Source organism: Arachis hypogaea, chromosome 11 (genome assembly GCF_003086295.3).
Source record: "Arachis hypogaea cultivar Tifrunner chromosome 11, arahy.Tifrunner.gnm2.J5K5, whole genome shotgun sequence".
Taxonomy (NCBI): Eukaryota; Viridiplantae; Streptophyta; class Magnoliopsida; order Fabales; family Fabaceae; genus Arachis; species Arachis hypogaea.
This window is the reverse complement of record NC_092046.1, coordinates 135,313,353-135,333,404: the sequence shown is the minus strand read 5'-3', so window position 1 is coordinate 135,333,404 and position 20,052 is coordinate 135,313,353. Positions and strand designations below refer to the sequence as shown.

Genomic DNA, 20,052 nt, shown 5'->3' with positions numbered 1-20,052 from the left:
TTCAATCATAGAGCACTGGCACTCACTCTCAGATTCAAAGTATTATGTCCTTTTAATATTCCTTTATAAGGTTATACCATCAGAATTGTAGGGCTATAAATAATGCAAATGCACTTTTTAGCCTTTTCGAGGATTAACTGCAAAAGAAGACATGTTCCTTTGGACTTTTAGGAGGCTAGTGTTTTACACTTGTTTTTTCAAATTATTTTTTATTCTTATTTTATCCACCTGAGAAATGGCCATAATTTCTGAAATATATATTCCCAACCAACACAAAGGCAAAAAGCTATTGCTAGCATATTAAACTATCAGTTGTGGAATAGAATCTTAAATTTTCATCCACCGAATACTCTTTGGAAATTCCACAAGAGAAAAACTCAAAAATCAACCGAATTTATTATTTTTATCAATACTTTAACTATCAGTCTAATTCTTAGTCTAACAATTCAATAATATATTTGTAGTCCACAATTTTAAACATTATTAGTTAACTATTGGTTAAAAATAATAAATTCTTCTAGTCCTCTATCATTCGACATATTATATAGTACAGCTTAATCCTTATCTTATCTTCTCTTCGTCTTTGAGGGAATCAAAGATCAATTGGGCTCATAGGCACAGAATATTGAAAGCTTCTGAAGCACTCGTTGAGTCGTTGTTACACTACAAAAGACTGCAGACTGCAAAGCAATATGCATGCTTATCGCTTTCAAAGACCAACATCTCCTACGACTCTCAAATCCAATCACTATGATACTCTGCTTACAAAATATTATTCTCACATTTCTTCCGCAGAATCGTCACATGTTAAACATCATAACAAAAGAATCTACATGGTGGACACGCCCTCAAAGCATGTTTCACACTAGTAACACTTAAGAACCATAGTTCGAGGTTGATTTATTGATGATCATAAGGTTGGCAAAATAAAAACTCATGCTACAGACTATGTTTCAAGCGACATAAATATGTACACCATCTGCATATCTAATTTTCCATCAGGGCATAATATGACAACAACATGAGAATCAGCATTAAATAAGATCTCCCTTCATAGTTTTTGTTCCAAGACGGGTCTGAAAAGTTAGGTGTTTGAACTTCTAGCTCCTTTCAAAATCAGGCTGATTGGTGACAGATCTCACCCACGACCACTTATGATCTTTTGTATTGACTGGGTTCTTTGCACTCGCTATATCATCCAATGGAATATATGCATAGTTTCCATTAATAAGACCAGCTACAAATCCAGTATACCCTGCCATAATACCATGAATTGCAGAGTGCGCTAGAAGTGTGCAGTACAAATTATCAGTGGCATTTGCAGCAACAGCACGAATCATGTATGTAGGATCTATGTACTTCACCGTAAATAACTCATCCGGGTGCTCCCTCGCCCACCACTTGTTTAGCTCTGATTTCAGCCACACACCAACATCCAAGAACACTGGATTGCCAGATTCATCCTTTTCTTGCTTCTGTGAATCGGTTCTGGGTATTATATCCTGGCCAGCACCCTCAGCAACGACAAGCACCGCATGCCCGTTTGCCTTCAGTCGCTTGTCGAGAAATTCGAAAAGTCCTCCTTTTCCTTCCAAGAAAAAGTCTATCTCAGGAATTAGGCAGCAATCGACATCACGGCTGCTAAGTGTTGCATATAAAGCTATGTGCCCTGTACTTCGACCCATCAGCTTTACCAGGCCTATCCCGTTAACCGCACTCACAGCCTCTACATGAGCGGCACTTATTGCTTGCTGAGCCATTTCAACTGCTGTTTGGAATCCGAAAGATCTGTCAATTATTCCCACATCATTATCCACGGTCTTAGGAATTCCAACAACTGCAACATTCAGTTTGCGACGTCTAATTTCATCAAATATCTTCACAGCTCCTCGCATAGTCCCATCGCCACCTATAATGTACACCTGTTGATGATCACAGTGAATTAGTTCTTCAGAAATACTGGATGCCTTATTATGTATGCTATACAGCCACCTTATGTGAGAAGAAAAAATTAATTCAAGAGGGCTTGCTATCTAAATTCTAAATTACCTGAATCCTACTAAAGCTTAACATAAGGGAAAACTTTTTGTTGCAATCTTCGGAAGAATGGTTAAAGCCAAAACACAAGAGTTAACAACAAGCAAATCAAGTCTAGAAATGATTACACTGAAAATCTCCAATCTCACACATAGAAAGTCAGGGAAATCCAATCTTATTGATTTCAAGTGCATTCAGTTCAGAAATATCCATGATATATTAGATTAGTTTAAAATCAGTTTAACAATCACAATCCTCTAATAGACAATTTAATCGTGTTAGACTAATATGTCAGTTTAATAGTTAGAGCCATTTCTTATGAACCAGCCTTGAACAAGCCACTTATTTCACATAATTTTGTTGATCAACTTTCCTAGGATCATTTCAAGGCATGTAAATCAAGCACAATAACATCTTACAATTTATAAATTTCGGTTTCACGATGAAGGGGAAATACAGGGCTAATCAACAAAAAAAAAAAATGCATCTAATTAACTAGTCATCTTGATCATATATAAACCTAACAAGGTCAAACTGCATTGAGCATTCACTCATTGACTGTATTGAGAAGCTTTGACCATGGAAAACATGATAAAGATTTCACAAAGCGAAGTTAGTTTGGTGACCTGGTTGAAGCGAAGGTTTTCGATAGCGTCAACGATCCTATTGAGATCGAAACCGCCTCTAGAAGTTTCGAGGACGGTGCCACCTCTCTTGTGCCAGTCATCAACCAGCTTGGGGTTCAGCTCCACCGGCTCCCGCCAGTAGAACCCCCTGTAACCGGCGGTGATCCCGAAGATCTGGCGAACCCCGTAGAGGTCCCAAAGGCCCACAACGAGCTCCCTGATGACGGTGTTGAGGCCAGGGCACAGCCCCCCGCACGTGACAATAGCGGCGCGCACCTCTGAGGGGTGGAAGAAGACTTGGTTGCGGGGGCCGGCGCGGTGGTAGGCGGAGAGAGGGAAGGGAGTGGCGAAGGTTCCGGAGAGGTCGTAGGTGATCTGGCGCAGAACGACGTCGGATTGGGATACGTAAAAGCCTTGATCGGTGTGGAAGTAGGGGTCGTGATCCAAGGGGTTCTGGTGAGTTTGGATAGTTGAGACGTAGTGAGTGAGATGGGGAAGTTCTTTGAGGTTGATGGGATTGAAGAGTTTGCTTGTGTCCACGCCGGAATTGCTGTTCGATACAGCCATGGCTTCCTATCACGTAGCTAACGGTACGAAATGAAAAGAAAAAAAGAGAAACGAGAAGAAAATTATAAAGGCCAGGAACTCACTGAGTCACTGCTTTTGACGTGTTGCAATTAGCGTACTTGCTAACCTCTTAGGCTCTTACACGCATGCATGAATACACCTACACACCCACTACATTTTTCTAAAATTTTTCTTCTTTTACTTTTGTTTTTCTAATGAATAACATTGTATATACTTACGCAAATAGTCGTCACTATTGAGTTCAGGTGCATTCCTTCGAGTTTAATGGCAAGAGCAACAACAACATTAACAATAGAATAATAGCAACAACGATGACATTATGATAATGTAACAATAACAATAGTAATAGTATAAGAACAACATAATAACATCATCAATAGGAATGACAACATCAACTAAAATGCAACAACGCAAATCAATGCCAATAACAAAGACTAGTTACTTCTTATAGTCCTACATACTAATTAAGTAATTAGAAAGTTTGATTTAGATAATTTTCTAGGAACTTTGACCGAATGAAAGGAATTCTTTCTTGTTTGTAAAGAACTTGTTTTAAGTCTTTAAGGGTGAATTTTAAACACTATATAGAGAAACCACACATGAAGTATAATTGGAGTAGTAGAATGACAATGAAAAGGATCTTCATTCACATCAGACAGTTGAGGACATTGGTACTAGCCTGTGCATTTCAGGTGATCAACCATATCTCATACTACTATTATTAATTTAGCCAAATTAATTCAATTATAGCTTAATTTTAGTGAGTACCTTTGTATTCATCCACTAAAATATTTAGCCAAAATAATTCAATTGTAGCTTAATTTTAGAGAGTACTTTTGTATTGTATTCATTTATTAAGATATTTAATATGCATCATTCACAATTTCATCAGCGTAAATCTTATCGTGACTGTTATTATTTTTATTAATATTAATTCAATATTAAAAATACGTAAATGACACAATTTAAAAATAAAAAACTAAAAATTAATATTTTGCTTAGCATAAAAATTAGTTGAAAAAAAAATACTAACAAAATAGCCTTTTTTTTTTAATATTCAGAGTTTAAAATTTTGTTTTTAAATTAAAATAAAACAAACTAATCACATGATTTTAACTATTTTTCTGTACAGTCTCAACAATTTTTTAAAATTTAATCCATTCATGTTTATATCTTTTTTTAATATTTAAAATTTTATTAAATCACACAATCTCAACAGCTTTTCGAAATCTAAACAGCTTTTCGAAATAAAATCTTAACAACTTTTCAAAATTCAATCCATTCATATCTATATCTGTATCTATAAATACATACTATCACTCTCTATGTATTATCTATTATTTCTTCAAAGGAAGAGTGTGAAAGCAGCATAACAGAAAAAATGTGGCTCCAAAAGAATTCAGTTTTTCTGTTATCAGCTTTAATTCTCTTTTCTCTTTTACAAGTTTCTACTGGTACTGCTTTTGAACCTAAAAAGGTTAGCATGCCTTTATGTTACTCTTACTCATTCACTGTTCTTCTCTTTTATGTTTTTGTTTTGTTACAGTAATGTGTTATATTTATTTATTAGTTTTTTTCCTTTTTTTTTATTGATGAAAAACAAAAGTCATACATAGTATACTTGGGATCACATGAGCACGGTGAAGCAGCTACAGATGCTGATTTTGATAGAGTTACCGAAGCTCATTATGATTTTCTTGGATCCTATTTGGGAAGGTACTTAATATTCACTAATCAATATTTAATACTATTTGAACGTATTAATACTGAATATTATGTGTAAAAATTTGACGTGTATTAATTGTTATGAAGTTCCGAGAAAGCACAAGAAGCAATGATTTATTCTTACACAAGGCATATCAATGGCTTTGCTGCAATGCTCCGAGATGAAGAGGCTGCTGAAATTGCAAGTAAGATCTTAATAAAGTGGTTGATAGTAAACAGAAAAAGATTTAAATTTTAATCTTACCCAAAATTACTGTGATATTTTTATATAGAACATCCAAAGGTTGTGTCGGTGTTCTTGAACAAAGGAAGGAAGTTACACACTACACGTACGTGGGAGTTTATGCTAATGGAGAAGCAAAGTGGGGTGATTAGCCCTGCTTCAGTGTTTAGCAAAGCCAAATTTGGTGAAGATACCATAATTGGAAACTTTGACACTGGTAAATTTTACATCTTTCTGCTATAATTCTCTTTTATTTCCTTGTAACACATCAATTTTAAAAGTGACTAATAAAAGTATCGTATACTCTATTATCTGTCCTTGTTCCATGGCAATCTCGCTGTTTTTTTAAAAAATAATAGAGACAAAAAATATGTAATCACAATCCATTCTCTGAAAAGTATGATCTCTTTTGTTATGTAGCCGTGTAAATCACATTGTCGTGGACCCTTTAAATATTTGTGACATACAAATCATTCATTACCCCATCATGTTTCTCCTTTCCAATTTAATAAACCGTATTAACTAGCAAGTATTATACTATTAACTAGCAAGTACTATACTGTTACATGTAATAGTGTTTTTTTCCAATAGTTTATGCGCTGTGATTTCTTTCATTATTGTACATGCTTTTCATGAAAGTTTGATTAAAATTTACGTGTAGGTGTATGGCCAGAATCTCCTAGCTTTAGAGATGGGGGCATAGGTCCCATTCCTTCAAGATGGAAGGGATCCTGTGAGGGTGGTAGTCCTGACTTTCATTGCAACAGGTGAGATTTTAACTTCTTTCTTTCTCGCCTTTTATTGATACTGTTTAATGTTTATTTACTCTCTCATTTTATTCTCTCTGTAAAGAACAGTACTAGAAATCTTAAAAAGTTATGCAAACACGTAAAACAGTAACAGAAATTTAACCATATCCTGATTACAGGAAGCTGATAGGAGCAAGGTACTTCAACAAAGGGTATGCTGCAAATGTAGGGGCAAGTGTACTGAAGAACGGTACTCTTAACACGGTGCGAGATTATGAAGGTCATGGATCACACACACTATCAACATTAGGTGGAAACTTTGTCCCCGGCGCTAACGTCTTCGGCTTTGGCAATGGAACCGCGGAAGGCGGCTCTCCTAAAGCTCGAGTGGCTACTTACAAGGTTTGTTGGCCGCCAGTTAACGGCAGTCAGTGCTTTGATGCTGATATCATGGCGGCTTTCGACATGGCTATACATGATGGTGTGGACATTCTTTCCCTCTCCCTTGGAGGGGATCCCGTTGACTACATTGAAGATGGTCTGGCCATTGGCGCATTCCATGCTTTCAGAAAGGGAATCACCGTCGTGTGCTCTGGTGGCAATTCGGGACCAAAACCAGGATCTATCTCCAACGTTGCGCCTTGGGTATTCACCGTAGCTGCAAGTACCTTGGACAGGGAGTTCGATTCTGTTGTTGAACTCGAGAATGGAAAGAACTTTACGGTAACAAACACTACCTTAGAAAAAAGATTCAATTTTTTATTCCATATCAATTCTAATCTTATATATACTTTCAGGGTGCAAGCCTTTCTAATGCTATGCCACAAAAGAAATTTTACCCACTCATCAATGGTTTAGATGCAAAATTGGCTAATGCAACTGATGGAGACGCGTAAGAATCCAATAACCTATTTCTTGAATTCAATTTTCGAAAGTCTGGAAGACATAATAAACTTTTTCTTGTGTTTGTGGTTGTGGTGCAGTATTCTGTGTAAGATAGGAACAATTGATCCAGAGAAGGCGAAGGGAAAAATATTGGTTTGTAGTAGAGGCCAGACGGCAAGAGTGGAGAAGAGCTTTGTGGCTATGGAGGCTGGTGCAGTTGGAATGATTCTTTGCAACGATGAGGCCAGTGGTAATGAGATCATCGCTGATCCTCATTTCCTTCCAGCATCACAGCTCACTTATGAAGATGGCCTGCAAGTTTTTGCATACCTCAATTCTTCCAAGAATCCGATGGGATATATTGCTCCACCGGAAACCAAGTACCATGTGAAACCTGCTCCATTCATGGCATCATTCTTTTCCAGAGGGCCTAACAAAATCACACCTGAGATCCTTAAGCCTGACATCACGGCCCCCGGAGTCAATATCATTGCTGCATATTCGGAAGCAGCTAGCCCCACAGAAATGCCCTATGATAAGCGCAGGGTTCCATTTATCATAATGTCTGGAACATCTATGTCCTGCCCTCACGTCGCCGGAATCGCCGGTCTTCTCAAGACACTCCACCCTGAATGGAGTCCATCAGCTATCAAGTCCGCCATCATGACCAGCGGTATTATATGTATTGTTTGATATATTTATTTAAATAACTAATTATCAATTGATTATTTAATTTAATTTTCTGGTGGTGTACCTTTTCAGCTAGGACAAGGGACAACAAGGGTGAGCCAATGCGTGATGGGACGGATTTTAAAGAAGCAACACGGTATGCATATGGTTCTGGTCACGTGAGACCAAATCGCGCCATGGACCCTGGCTTGGTCTACGATACAACCATAGATGATAACCTCAACTTCTTATGTGCCCTTGGTTACAATCAGAACCAGATCATGGCATTCTCCGGGGCTCGTCATCATGAGTGCCCTGATGCAATGAGCGTCTTGGATTTCAACTACCCTACAATAACGGTTCCGACGCTGTATGGTTCAGTTAATGTGACACGCAGGGTGACGAATGTGGGTTCGCCAGGGACTTACTTTGCAAGGCTCCACACTCCTTCGGGGCTTTCCATTTCCGTGACTCCCAAAGTGTTGAAGTTTGAGAGCGTGGGTGAAGAGAAGAGTTTTAAAGTCGCAATGGAGGTTACTAAGCCAGGTCCCTCTATAGGCTATGCGGTCCTGACTTGGTCCGATGGAAAGCATTATGTCAGGACTCCAATCACCGTTGGTGGAATCAAGGGCAACAAGGGTTAATTAGATATTTAGATTTTAGTTATGCAAATAGGTTATTAGGATGACATTTCTGTTTCATTTCTGTTCCTATTTTCATTTTTTCTTTTCTTTATATTAGCTTAGTTGTCACTTTTCAGCAATGATCCGTAGGTTGAAAAACAAATGGAAATTGAATAGAATAGAATCGTGACTGTTTTTATTTATTAATTATTACTACGCTCTTCGTCTATTATACATTGCATGATGAAGTACATTTGACCCTAGAAAGTACATTAAAGTATGCATTGAGTTAAGTTTAAATAAAAGGAAGCTGGATTAAACAAGTCAGTATTAATTCATATGAGATAAATAAAAATATTATTTAATATTTATACACTAAAATTAATTATTAAAATTAATTATTAATATATTTATATTTAAATATATATTATATTAATAATTGATTTTAATATGAAATATAACATGCAAGTGCACATTTATACAATAAAAGATAAAAATGAGAATAAAGTGAGAATCTCTTCCAGCTTAAAAACAATATTTGTCAGACTTACTAATTATTACTAAGGTTTAATTTGGATAAATAATTTAATTAAATTATTTTTTAAAAAATAACTTAAATAATAAATAATTATATTAAAAATAGTTTATAAATAAATTATTTTGTATTTGAATTTTTAATTTTAAAAATATTTATTTTATAAAAATAATAATATTATAAAAAAAATTATTTTTAAAATTTTTTTTAATAAATTTTTAAATAATTTTTTAAAAAATTATAATTTAATTTTTAAAAATTACATCAAATATTAATATTATTACTTTTCATAAATTAAAAACTCAAAAAAATTATTTTTAGAATTTTCAAACGGACCTAAGTGAGGGCGTGAGGCGTGTGTACTGTGTAATACAAAATTCCGCATGGGGCAGCCACGCTGGCAACTTTGACAGCCATGACAAGCTCAGGCGCGCGTCACGCGTGAAATCGCGTGATCGTAGTTAATTAATAACCCCGTAATTAGCATAGCATCACTGTTTTCCCCTTTCCGTTTTTGTTTGGTTTTCCCCCTCAGTCAGTTGCCGTTTGCTAATAGTGATTAGTGACGCAATACAATCCCCGCTTGAAATGAAACCCAACGTTATTAATGACCAATAATTTAAACAATAATAATAATAATAATAAATATTCAGTAGTAGCAGTAGACAGTAGTGAACTAGTGATTATGGTGATATCTCTCTTCGTTATCCATCAATTAGATTAGGTTGTTATAGATGCTGCTATATGCTTGAGCTGAAGGTAGTTGTGGTTCTCTCTCTCAGTCTCAGGCCACAAACACAAATAAATAGATAAATAAATAAGGCCATTTTCTGGTGGAACGGGTCTTATTTCTCCTTTTGCGTTTCAGACCACATGTCTCTCTCTATCTCTCTTTCTCTCCGTGGCATGTGTTGCGTTTTGCCCTCTCTCTCCGCCAACTCAGTGTAACCGTAATTGCTTCTATTTTCCTCACATTTGTAACATCTCGGATAGAATCTGTGCCATCTCTACAGTAACGCGTGTCTCTCTCTCAATCATTGTAGTGGTTGGTTAGTTATGCAACAAAATTATTGTAAGAAACTCACTCTCTGAGGGGATTTCATGATTTGAGTGGAGATGGAGATCGTGGCCACTAGAAACATTCTGCTCTTCTTGCTCTGTGTTACTGTTGTTGCTCCAATTCTGCTCTACAGCTACCCCTCAGGTCAGTTATGTTCCTTATCTCAACTTGCTCAGTCTCCTTTTCCTAACTCCCTTTATATTTTTAATTTTTTTTTTTAATTTTCCAGCTGAGCAAGAGCTTGTTCAAGATGTTCCTGCTTTTGTAAGTCATAAATCCATGTCCATCCTTTGAAATTTGGTTTCACTCTAAGGAGATCTATCAAATTCTCGATTTTCTTTCTTGTTTCTGTATCAGGCTAACAATGCAGCGGACTCTGCCCGTTTAAATCTACTGCCCGAGGTAAAACTTTGATCCTTCCTATTCTCTCACCATACCTTGGTAGAAGTTTTTAATTTTCTGCACAGTAATTGATGATTTATGGTTCAATAGGAAACTTCAACCGTCCTTAAGGAACCAATTGGGGATGTACATACCGATGACTCCACCAGCATAAAGAAATTGCCTCATGGTACTGTATATTTGTATCTGCCTCTTCTCTTTTTTAATTGTTTATTGTTATCGACTTATTGATGTCCTTTCTATATGTTTGGTTGGCTGGTCCTAGACTTGCAAATGGGTGAATCTAGGGAGCATTCATCTGGCAGGGTATTGTCAGCTACAAATGAAGGGGAAAACCCCATCAAACTAGTTATAGATGGAATCAAGCAAGGAAATCAAAGCAACTACCTGGAGAAAACGAATGCAACCAGTGATAATGTTAATCCAGAAGATGCTATTGACGTTGATGACAGTGATGGGAAACTTGCATCTGAAACTACGGTAAGGTGATATATTTGCCTCTTGATATTTCTTTCTCTTTAATTTTGGGTTGCAAAAGCTTCAGTACTCACTAGGTTTCTGCTCATGCTAAGATCTTTATACATGCCTGTGTATAAGGAAGTTGGTGGTCCATCATTTTACGAGACATAACATTTAGTATAATGTGTAGCAGTGTAGGCTTGTATCTCCATGACGAACACATCAGACTTGTATCCGTTTCTAGTTAAGACATATTTTTATACAGGGTATGATACAATCATGTTGGTGCATAGACAATGTTGGCATGATGATTAGGTTCCCTCTTCACTTTTGGTGTTGGCTTTCAACATTTTAAGCTTATTACCTCATTGTCCAAACACATATGTTAGAAGATTACACTAGTAGATTGTTAGAAGTTTGACCCAAACGCTCACGCTTGGTTATATTCTTTCAGACTAATAAACAAGAGCAAAAAACTCGTGAATCTTCTAGCAGAATAAAAAAGAAAGCACATGTGTCACCAGAATCGAACAACCAGAATGATGGAATACCATCTGATGCTCGGGTACGGCAACTAAAAGATCAGCTCATTCAGGCTAAGGTATTTCTTTCACTTCCAGCAGTTAAGAACAATCCCCAAATCACTCGGGAGCTTCGATTACGAGTGAAGGAAGTCTTACGAACTGTTGGAGAAGCAAGCCAAGATTCTGACTTGCCTAGGAAGTAAGTGTGCTTTTAATAATTCGTTTACACATGATTGCGTGCTTTACTGACTCCTCATAGCTCCTAAGTTTGTGATTTCATCTTTAAGTTTGTTCTCAGCTGCATCTAATCACACTGAGTAGCAATGTGCTATATTTTGTTCAGTCTTAACATATATATTTATTTTTATACTAATGCAGTGCGAATGAAAGAATGAAGGCAATGGAGCAATCATTGATGAAAGGAAGACAAATTCAAGATGATTGTGCCGGGGCTGTGAAGAAGCTTAGGGCTATGCTCCATTCAACTGAGGAACAGCTTCGTGTGCACAAGAAACAGACCGTGTTCTTAACACAATTGACGGCAAAAACATTGCCTAAAGGTCTCCATTGTCTTCCATTGCGCCTCACAACTGAATATCATAGTTTAATTCCTTCTCTACAACAATTTCCAAACCCCGAGAAGTTAGAAGACCCTCAACTATACCATTATGCAATATTCTCGGATAACATATTGGCAACAGGTGTTGTTGTGAACTCTACTGTTGCCCATGCAAAGGTAAATTATTTTTGCTGAGAATTTTTTCAACATGTTTTTGTTTGCCGAGAGTATGAAACAAAAAGAAATCTGGTATGGACGTGCAGCTGCATTACTATGTTTATACTTGGACTCAGACAGACCCTTTTTTTCTCATTCTATTTGGCCCCACAGTCCTATGATGTTTTAATATCAACAGGGAGCTTTTATTTCTGATTGACATCATTCAAAGCATTGCTTCTAATGTATTTGCAGGATGCCTCAAAACATGTTTTTCATATTGTTACCGATAGGCTCAATTATGCAGCAATGAGGATGTGGTTTTTGGCGAATCCACCAGGGAAGGCAACCATTCAGGTTCAGAATATTGAAGAATTTACATGGTTGAATTCAAGTTACAGTCCGGTTCTTAAGCAGTTGTCTTCTCCTTCCATGATAGATTATTACTTTAAGACTCATCAGGCAACTTCTGATTCAAACTTAAAGTTTCGAAACCCAAAGTATTTATCTATACTGAACCACCTCCGCTTCTACTTGCCCGAGGTGTTTCCAAAGCTCAACAAAGTGCTCTTCTTGGATGATGATATAGTTGTTCAGAAGGATCTGACTGCACTGTGGTCAATTGATTTGAAGGGAAATGTAAATGGTGCTGTAGAAACTTGTGGCGAAAGTTTTCATCGCTTTGATCGCTATCTCAACTTCTCTAATCCTCTCATAGCCAAGAACTTTGACCCTCATGCCTGTGGATGGGCATATGGTATGAATGTTTTTGATTTAGTTGAGTGGAAGAGGCAAAACATCACTGAGTTGTACCACAACTGGCAGAAGCTGGTAAGTAATGCACTGAGATTCATATGTAAAATTTCTTAGATAATTTTTCTTGTGGAATTAGTACAGTTGCAATATGCAATTTTTAGTTCTTATTTTAGTCTAAACTCTAAAACCTAGCGCGAGTCCATCCAATATGAAGTGACATGCACCTATTCTAAAATACCTGTCTTCTTTGTTTCTGATTTGAATTCAAACTGATTTTCGCTAATAAATTTAATTGACTTGCAGAATCATGATAGGCAACTATGGAAGTTAGGGACACTGCCACCTGGTCTTATAACTTTCTGGAAACGCACTTTCCCATTGAACCGAACTTGGCATGTCTTGGGTCTTGGCTACAACACCAATGTCAACCAAAAATTGATTGAAGGAGCTGCTGTGGTACACTACAATGGAAACATGAAACCATGGCTTGAGATAAGTATTCCCAAGTTTCGAGGTCATTGGACAAAGTATGTTGACTATGACATTGTATATTTGCGAGAGTGCAACATCAATCCTTAGATGGGTCTCATGTACATTTAAGCATCAAAGTTTTGTTGGTATTTGGCTGTTAGCTATGGTGCAGTGAGCCTTGTAGGTGTGCAATTCCATCTGTGTAGGACTTCTGTTTTTTGGTTTTCTTTTCTAATGGTCTTTATTCTTTTTGTATACATTTTCCTTCTTTGTTTATTAGTGTAATTTTGGATTGTGCCATAGAGGATTCGCATCCAAAATCAGTATCTCTGCATCTTTTGATCACATACCTGGAGAGATGTAAACTGCCAAAAAATGAAACTAGTCTTAAGTTGTTTCCTTCGGCAGTGGTTCTTCAAAATGACAAAAATCCCAGGGAAAAGAAAACTTCTCCCTTGTCTTTCCCCAAAACCAAATCAACTCTTTTGTTGAGTGGGATTATTTTGCTATACCTATATGTTGCAACCATTTATTGTTGACCCATCATTTTGTAACTTGGCCTTTCTTTTTATTGGCTTATTGCCATTGTGGAAGAAGACAAACAACATTATTTTTATTATGTAAAACAAGGCTTGAGTGTTGAGTAGCAGGTGGTTGAGAAATGCTAAACAGGGCAGACTCACTCAAATCAAGTGCATTACTGAGTGTGAACCACGTATTACGTACGTACCAAGTAGAGCGCAGGGGACCATGACTATGCATAATTCATGTCCGTACCAATACCATACACGGGGTGCATGGTTTGTGGTTACGCGGTAGAATTTGCATTGAATAACTGAGCACAGCTGCTGATCCAACAACACTGGTGTGTCTGATCTGATCACGTGGTGGTGGGGGTGAATGTGGGGGCCCTTATAAGACTTAGATTAACTGAAAGATTTGTCGTAGGATAGAACAACAATTGCTTGATTTGTGGGGCACATGAAATTGGAAGCACTTGCCATAGTTGCCAAATAGCCACTTCCCACTGCCACTTGTTCTACCTTCTTTTCAGGTGATGAGGGATTAGTTATGGGCCCCGTATTGGGCCTCAGCACGAGCATATCTAATTCTATTCCACTTCCACCTCTATGGTATGAACGCTAGATCCCTTCCCGGCTTCTTGTTTTAGATATTAGGTTTTTCTCTCTTGTGCGGAGCATTTGAGTTGTAAAGGTCAATTGGGTGCGACCTTGTCAATGACATACGTGGTTCATGGATGATAGATAGAGAGGTTGGCTGGCTTTGGGACGCTTTCTCTTTATTTTAATATCTTAGGGTCATTTTCGATGAATAAGGAATAGGAATGCGAAAGGGACAGGGACAGGGACAGGGGGAAGAAGAGTGCCGGAATATTATTTATATCTTGTAGTTAGTGCTGAGAGCATCGGAATATTACATTGGAAGATCCCATTTCTGGAGATAAATCCTAATACTAACTAGGATGCTTTGTCGTACTTTCACTCCTCCCACGTCGTTGGGATCATTTTCCTCAAACGCAATGAAATAAAACAAAGAAACAGCGCTGCAAGGGATAATGTCAAAACACTATCACAAGTTTCAATATATACGAGATCACTCGCCACCTTTTTTTTTTTTTTTTACTAAATAAACAAGAAAAAACAAAGGGAAACTAGCCTAAGAGGAAAGACTAAATTCCCTGCAAAGCAAACTATGCAGATTATTCCAAGGCTCAAGCCACTCAATATACTCTACTATTGATTCACAGCATATTTAGTCATACATAGTTAGTCGTTCTCTGGATCAATTTTATCTCAATTCTCCAATTCCAATGAAATACCTCATGGATTTTATTTACTAAATCATTGTCTGCATAAATACCAAAATTTCTAGAATTTTGAGTAGTAAGAAATGCATCTGGAATGTCCGTCTCACAAATCACCTTTCGAAAAGGCGAAAACTACATTTCCAAGCTAAGATCAGCCTTTTTTTAAATGGCAAATAATTCACATTTGGGAATGGAAGCATAAGGAAGTAGCCTGGTACAACTTTAACCGAATTTCCCAAGTTACCTCTAATAATACATCCAAATCCAACAGTAAAATGAACCTCAGACTCAATAGCGTTACAGTTAACCTTGATTGAATGAGCAGTCGAAGGCACCCAAGTATGAATTAAGGATGAAGGCAAAACCCCCAAATTAAAAGAAAAGACTCTATCAAGAACCCAAGATTTTTGTTGAGAGTGAGTATCTTATTAGAGGACCAATAATTTGGATTAAAAATATTGTTGTTACGATCCCTCCACATCCGAGTTAATATTCAAAATGACTCCTGAAATTTGACTTCCAATTTAATTTGACCCTCGAATTTTCAATTGACCCAAATTGTACCTGAAATTTTAACACGTGCATCAAGTTGGCCCTTTCATCCATTTTTGTCGCCGGAAAAATGACGTGGCAAATTTAGTCACACCTGGCAGTGACACAAGAAAAACGACATGGTTTTTCAAAAACCTAATTCTCTGTTCTTTCATCACTGAAAGGAGAGAGTCAAATTTTCATGGTGCCAAATCCAAACAAACCAACAAGAAGCTCCTGCAACATCCTTCCACCACCGTCGTATTCGTAATCGTTGCCACCTCTTCCTTGGTCGTGAAACCTTGCCATTGCACCGACGTGCACCGTTCGTCGCCCCCTTCTTCTCCTCCACCTCCTTATACTGTATCTTCCTGTTCTTTCTCTCATCTATTTTGTCTTGACCGGAATAATCAGCCTCTGAATCAGCCACTTCAATCACATGAAAAGCTTTCTTATTTTCTATTTGTGAATGCGATGTAGAGAAAGTGAAGAAAAGTGGAGCAGCACTCACGACGGTAGCGGCAAAATCGTATGTGCCGGGGTCCGAAGTGGGGTGGCGATGTGGTCAATGGGGGAGGGGGCAGTGGATCTGGCATCGATGGCTTTGAGAACGTGGAGGGGACTCTCGATGAAGGAAGATGGTGAGTTGAGGTTGTAGTATTGCACTGGAACCCTGTCCCTCATTCTGTGTTTTCTTTTTCAATAATAATAATAATGATAATTAAGAATCAGTTTGAAATGAAATGGAGGAAGTAGAAGATGTTGTAGTTGTGGTTATTGTTGTGAATGAAGCAGTTGTTCATGCGTGTGTAGATGAAGGTGATGATGATTACTTAATCACTGAAAATGAGTTGGAGAGAAGCCATGGCTGTTTGAGGAAGAGGAAGAAGAAGAGGGAGAGTCAACCGATGTTGTTTTGGAACAAATAGCAAAACGACGTCGTTTAATTGTGTCAGGTCAGCTTTCCTATGATGAAAATGGACGAAGGGGCAAACTTGAGGCACGCTTTAAAATTTCAGGATACAATTTTGGTCAATTGAAAATTCGAGGATTAAATTGAATCGAAGATCAAATTTTAGTGGCCATTTTGAGTATTAACTCCTCCAAATCCACCAAATCCAGCACAAAAAAGAGTCTCATTTACCTAGATGTCCTTTTGAACCTACTGCCATAAGTTACCACTCCAAGCATTCCTAATAAAATGAGGGAGCAGATGTAACATCCTACTACTAAGAGCTTTATGCTTAAGTTCGTAAATCAGAGGTGGTGAGGTATTACGACCTCTAAAAGTATAAAACAGAACTCGAAAGTCGCATCACACCTGAACGATTAAGAATAAAACGCGTAGATAATAGTGAAACCGAAGAAAACATAAGACATATGGGATAAGAATTTCAAAAGAAATATATATTAACAAGCTCCAGACTCGACCTGCGAAGTAAAGACCAGCCAGAATATATATATACATATGTACAATCCAAAAATTTTTCAAAAGACAAAATATAAATCCTGATTCTCCGAGTCAACCTCTAGGAGGGACAAAATACAAATTTATATAAAGTGGAAAACATGTATACATATATATAAACTAAATACGCAATAAAAAGTTCCCAAAACGTAGATTTTTGCTTTCAAAGAGTTTTCAGCACAATCAGTAAAGTGTCTCACGTCCTGCATCTGGAAAATAACAGAATATATATAGAATGAGAATTGAGAATTCTCAGTATGGTAAAGGTGCCCATATAAATAATACATAAGATCCTGGGAAGCCAGAGGTATTTCAAAACTCCAACAACCCATATTAAATCCTAGATTTCTCATTGTTACGATGGGTAATCGGAGATTAATGGGTTGGACTCGTTTGGTTAGCCCGATCGTCTGAGAAGGGAAGCCTTCGCAATGGATCACGCTTCTGGGCCTCCGTCCGACTTGTGAGTATGAATGAGCGGGGGGTGGTACCTGCAAAGACACTCCGATGCCTAAGTCAACAAGGGCGTAAGCAGGTTTAGAAAGTATTGAAACTTAGAGATACCTGAGGGGTATCAGTGTATTTATAATGGTGAGCCAATAACTACCGTTGGAGTAGTTCCATCTTTTAAGGTGGATAACCGTCCCTTTATATTAGAAAAGTTGAGATATGGCTCCTGGAAGTGGGTTGAGAGATTTTAGGGACAATTACTAGCTTGAATGAGTGCCTATCTGCCAGCTAATCTTAGTTCCCGACTTCTTTAGAGCAAGTCGTGTCAAGAACCGACTTCTCCAGGGGAAGGTCGGTGTAGGATGGGGCTCAATCCTTTGGGTTGGGCCTTTCGTTTGGACCTGGGCCTTAGTGTTGGGTCAGGGTATGAACAGTGCCCCTACTCGAGCCCAATTTCTTTTAAGAGTTGGGGTCGAGTATTTAACTCAGGACCGTAACCGACCTAATAAGGAACTGACGTGTTTTAAAAATTCTCAACAGTCACGTCTAATCAAACATCGCGTCCGTTAGGGATTTATATATTCATACGCGGGGATCAGTTACATTGGGAACGGTGCCTCTCTTTAAATGACGGCTTCCGTTTTTACCATTATGCCCCCAACGTTTTTATAAATACTTCCCTCTCTTTCCTTGCTTCGTTTCTGAAAACTTTCACACTTCCTCTCCTCTGTTCGGAAGAAGCTCTTGTTCGAAGGAATTCATCTTTCTCTGCCCCTATCCTTTTTCAAGCAAATGTTAGTTTTCCTCTACTCTCTTTTTATAAAATGCTTTCATTTGCATGTTTTTATTTTTAGAGAGGAGGGTTGGCTTGTAGGCTTCTAGTGATTCTGTTTTGTTTGATTTCAGGCCCCTTAGAGACCCTGTTTTTGATCGTTTTTTTTCCTTTGTAGGTTTCACTAACCCTTTCTAGGAAAAAATGTCTTCTATAGAAATCCTTGCTCAGTGGGTGGATGTCACGGTTCTGGGGGAAGAACCTTTTGTTGATACCGACTTCATCACCAACCTTCGCACTCATCATAGGCTTTGCACCTCTGATGAGAATGAGCCGAAATATGAACTGATTGCCTCGGGTCCGGAAGACCGGGTTTGTTTTGGGAGGGCTTCTGAGGCAGCCCCTCATTTTTTCTATATGTATGAGAGCATGATTACTCGCCTGGGCGTTTTTCTTCCTTTCTCCGATTTTGAGATTGCCGTTTTATGTCGTTGCTGGGTTGCTCCTACCCAGCTTCATCCTAATTCTTGGAGTTTTCTGAAAATTTACCAATTTATCAGCCATGCTTTAGACTTTCCGACTTCTTTGAGAATTTTCTTTTTCCTCTTTCACATGACTAAGCCCTTTAGTGGGAAAAATAACAAATAGCAGTGGGTGTCTTTCTGAGCTATACAAGGTCGGAGAGTCTTCACCTTTTTTGATGAATCCTTTCATGATTTTAAAAATTATTTTTTCAAAGTTCAAGCTGTAGAGGGTCACCACCCCTTTTTCCTGGATGAGAATTCTTCTCCTCGCTTTCCTCTGTACTGGTTAGAGGCCTCTCCCTGTGAGAAATATAGTTTGGATGACTTGGATGAAGTGGAGCCAGCCATTGTGGGATTCCTCCGAGAAGTGTGGGGGAGGGCCCCCTATCTGGATACAAAAAAGTTTCTCCAGGGGTCTCCGACCTTTGTCCAGACACAACTAGGTAGCTTTTTGTTTGTTTATATTTTCCGACTTGTTTCTTCCGACTTGTTTTGCTAATTTTAGCTACCTAATTATTTTTTATAGAGATGGCGAAGAAGAATTCCAGGGAGTCTTACCAGAGAGTTCAGGAGGCCAAGGCAAGATCCCGCGCTAGAGTTGGTGGCGCCAGGGTAACTAGCTCTTCCCTTCCTTCCCCTTCCCCCTCTTCTCGCAATTCGGGGACCCCTACCCAACCCATTGTCGTTTCTTCCTCAACTTCTTCTCTGCCGTCCCCTCCTCCCCGATCTTCCCTTGAGCCAGAAAAGAAGAAGCGCAAGACCTTAGAGTCTAGCTCTTCTTTTGAAGGTGAGGTCAAGGTGGATGCGCCTCAGTTCGTTCGAAAGTATATCTATCCTCATACCCGTATAGGTATGGATGATGCTTCTGTACGAAACCACCTTACCATTCTGGCTCAGGAGAGTATCAGGGCAGCGGGGGTATGCACAAAGTTCCTTGATATTTTTTAGAAGACTCCTCTTAGCTCTCTAGGTTCATCCTCGAGGGTTGAAGAGCTGGAGGGGAGGCTTCTCTTATATCAAGGGCAGGAGAAGGCGTTGAGGGAGGAGGTCGCCAAGTTGAAGGAAGGGAGGAATGGTCTCCAGGAGAGGGAGAGGAAGCTGCAGGCCCAGTGTTCTATGGCGGAGGGCCTGAGGGAGAAGACGCAGGAGAGTTACTCGAGTCTGTTCAAGGATCTTGTGGAGGTGAAGAAGGATTTGATGAGGGCTCGGAAGGCCTATACAGAGTTGGAGGACTCCATTGCTGACGGGGCTGAAGAAGCATGGAGGATTTTTAAGGAACAGGTCGGGGTTCTTGCTCCCAACCTGGATCTCTCTCCTTTGGATCCAGATAAAATTGTGGTTGATGGAGCTATCGTTTCTCCTCCCTCTCCCCGCTATGTCACCGAGTCTGATCTAAAGACTCGGGGGCAAAGGATAATGGAGTCCCCTCCGC

At 38.5% G+C, this 20,052-nt stretch overlaps 3 protein-coding genes across 4 annotated transcripts; 2 read left to right on the top strand and 1 right to left on the bottom strand.

Moving 5' to 3' along the window:
- Positions 1–875: 875 nt before the first annotated feature.
- On the bottom strand, positions 876–3,328 carry LOC112722787 (ATP-dependent 6-phosphofructokinase 2). The gene is made up of 2 exons (XM_025773943.3): positions 2,664–3,328; positions 876–1,922 (listed from the first exon to the last, which is right to left on the bottom strand). Exons 1-2 carry the CDS (start codon positions 3,228–3,230, stop codon positions 1,101–1,103), a joined length of 1,389 nt encoding a protein of 462 aa, XP_025629728.1. The 5' UTR covers positions 3,231–3,328; the 3' UTR covers positions 876–1,100.
- Positions 3,329–4,632: 1,304 nt separating this feature from the next.
- On the top strand, positions 4,633–8,178 carry LOC112722783 (subtilisin-like protease SBT5.4). Its single transcript, XM_029289962.2, has 9 exons — positions 4,633–4,728; positions 4,822–4,967; positions 5,064–5,161; positions 5,249–5,416; positions 5,861–5,966; positions 6,128–6,671; positions 6,746–6,840; positions 6,932–7,506; positions 7,596–8,178. The coding sequence occupies exons 1-9, from the start codon at positions 4,633–4,635 to the stop codon at positions 8,144–8,146; spliced, it is 2,379 nt and encodes a 792-aa protein (XP_029145795.1). The 3' UTR covers positions 8,147–8,178.
- Positions 8,179–9,127: 949 nt separating this feature from the next.
- On the top strand, positions 9,128–13,588 carry LOC112722785 (probable galacturonosyltransferase 4). 2 transcript variants are annotated; one of them, XM_025773941.3, is made up of 10 exons: positions 9,157–9,610; positions 9,704–9,864; positions 9,950–9,984; positions 10,078–10,122; positions 10,213–10,291; positions 10,388–10,602; positions 11,036–11,304; positions 11,484–11,841; positions 12,076–12,651; positions 12,880–13,588. In XM_025773941.3, the coding sequence occupies exons 2-10, from the start codon at positions 9,777–9,779 to the stop codon at positions 13,153–13,155; spliced, it is 1,941 nt and encodes a 646-aa protein (XP_025629726.1). In that variant the 5' UTR covers positions 9,157–9,610; positions 9,704–9,776; the 3' UTR covers positions 13,156–13,588. The 2 variants fall into 2 exon arrangements, with proteins under 2 accessions (XP_025629725.1, XP_025629726.1); XM_025773940.3 differs by having other exon boundaries at positions 9,128–9,864.
- The last annotated feature ends 6,464 nt before the right edge of the window (positions 13,589–20,052 follow it).

Coding starts and splice junctions, on each gene's coding strand:
- LOC112722783 (XM_029289962.2), top strand. CDS start 4,633: ATGTGGCTCCAAAAGAATTCAGTTTTTCTGTTATCAGCTTTAATTCTC. Junction 4,729..4,821: donor CTGCTTTTGAACCTAAAAAG/GTTAGCATGCCT, acceptor TTTATTTATTAG/TTTTTTTCCTTTTTTTTTAT. Junction 5,417..5,860: donor AATTGGAAACTTTGACACTG/GTAAATTTTACA, acceptor ATTTACGTGTAG/GTGTATGGCCAGAATCTCCT.
- LOC112722787 (XM_025773943.3), bottom strand. CDS start 3,230: ATGGCTGTATCGAACAGCAATTCCGGCGTGGACACAAGCAAACTCTTC. Junction 1,923..2,663: donor AAAACCTTCGCTTCAACCAG/GTCACCAAACTA, acceptor GATCATCAACAG/GTGTACATTATAGGTGGCGA.
- LOC112722785 (XM_025773940.3), top strand. CDS start 9,777: ATGGAGATCGTGGCCACTAGAAACATTCTGCTCTTCTTGCTCTGTGTT. Junction 11,305..11,483: donor GATTCTGACTTGCCTAGGAA/GTAAGTGTGCTT, acceptor ATACTAATGCAG/TGCGAATGAAAGAATGAAGG. Junction 12,652..12,879: donor ACCACAACTGGCAGAAGCTG/GTAAGTAATGCA, acceptor ATTGACTTGCAG/AATCATGATAGGCAACTATG.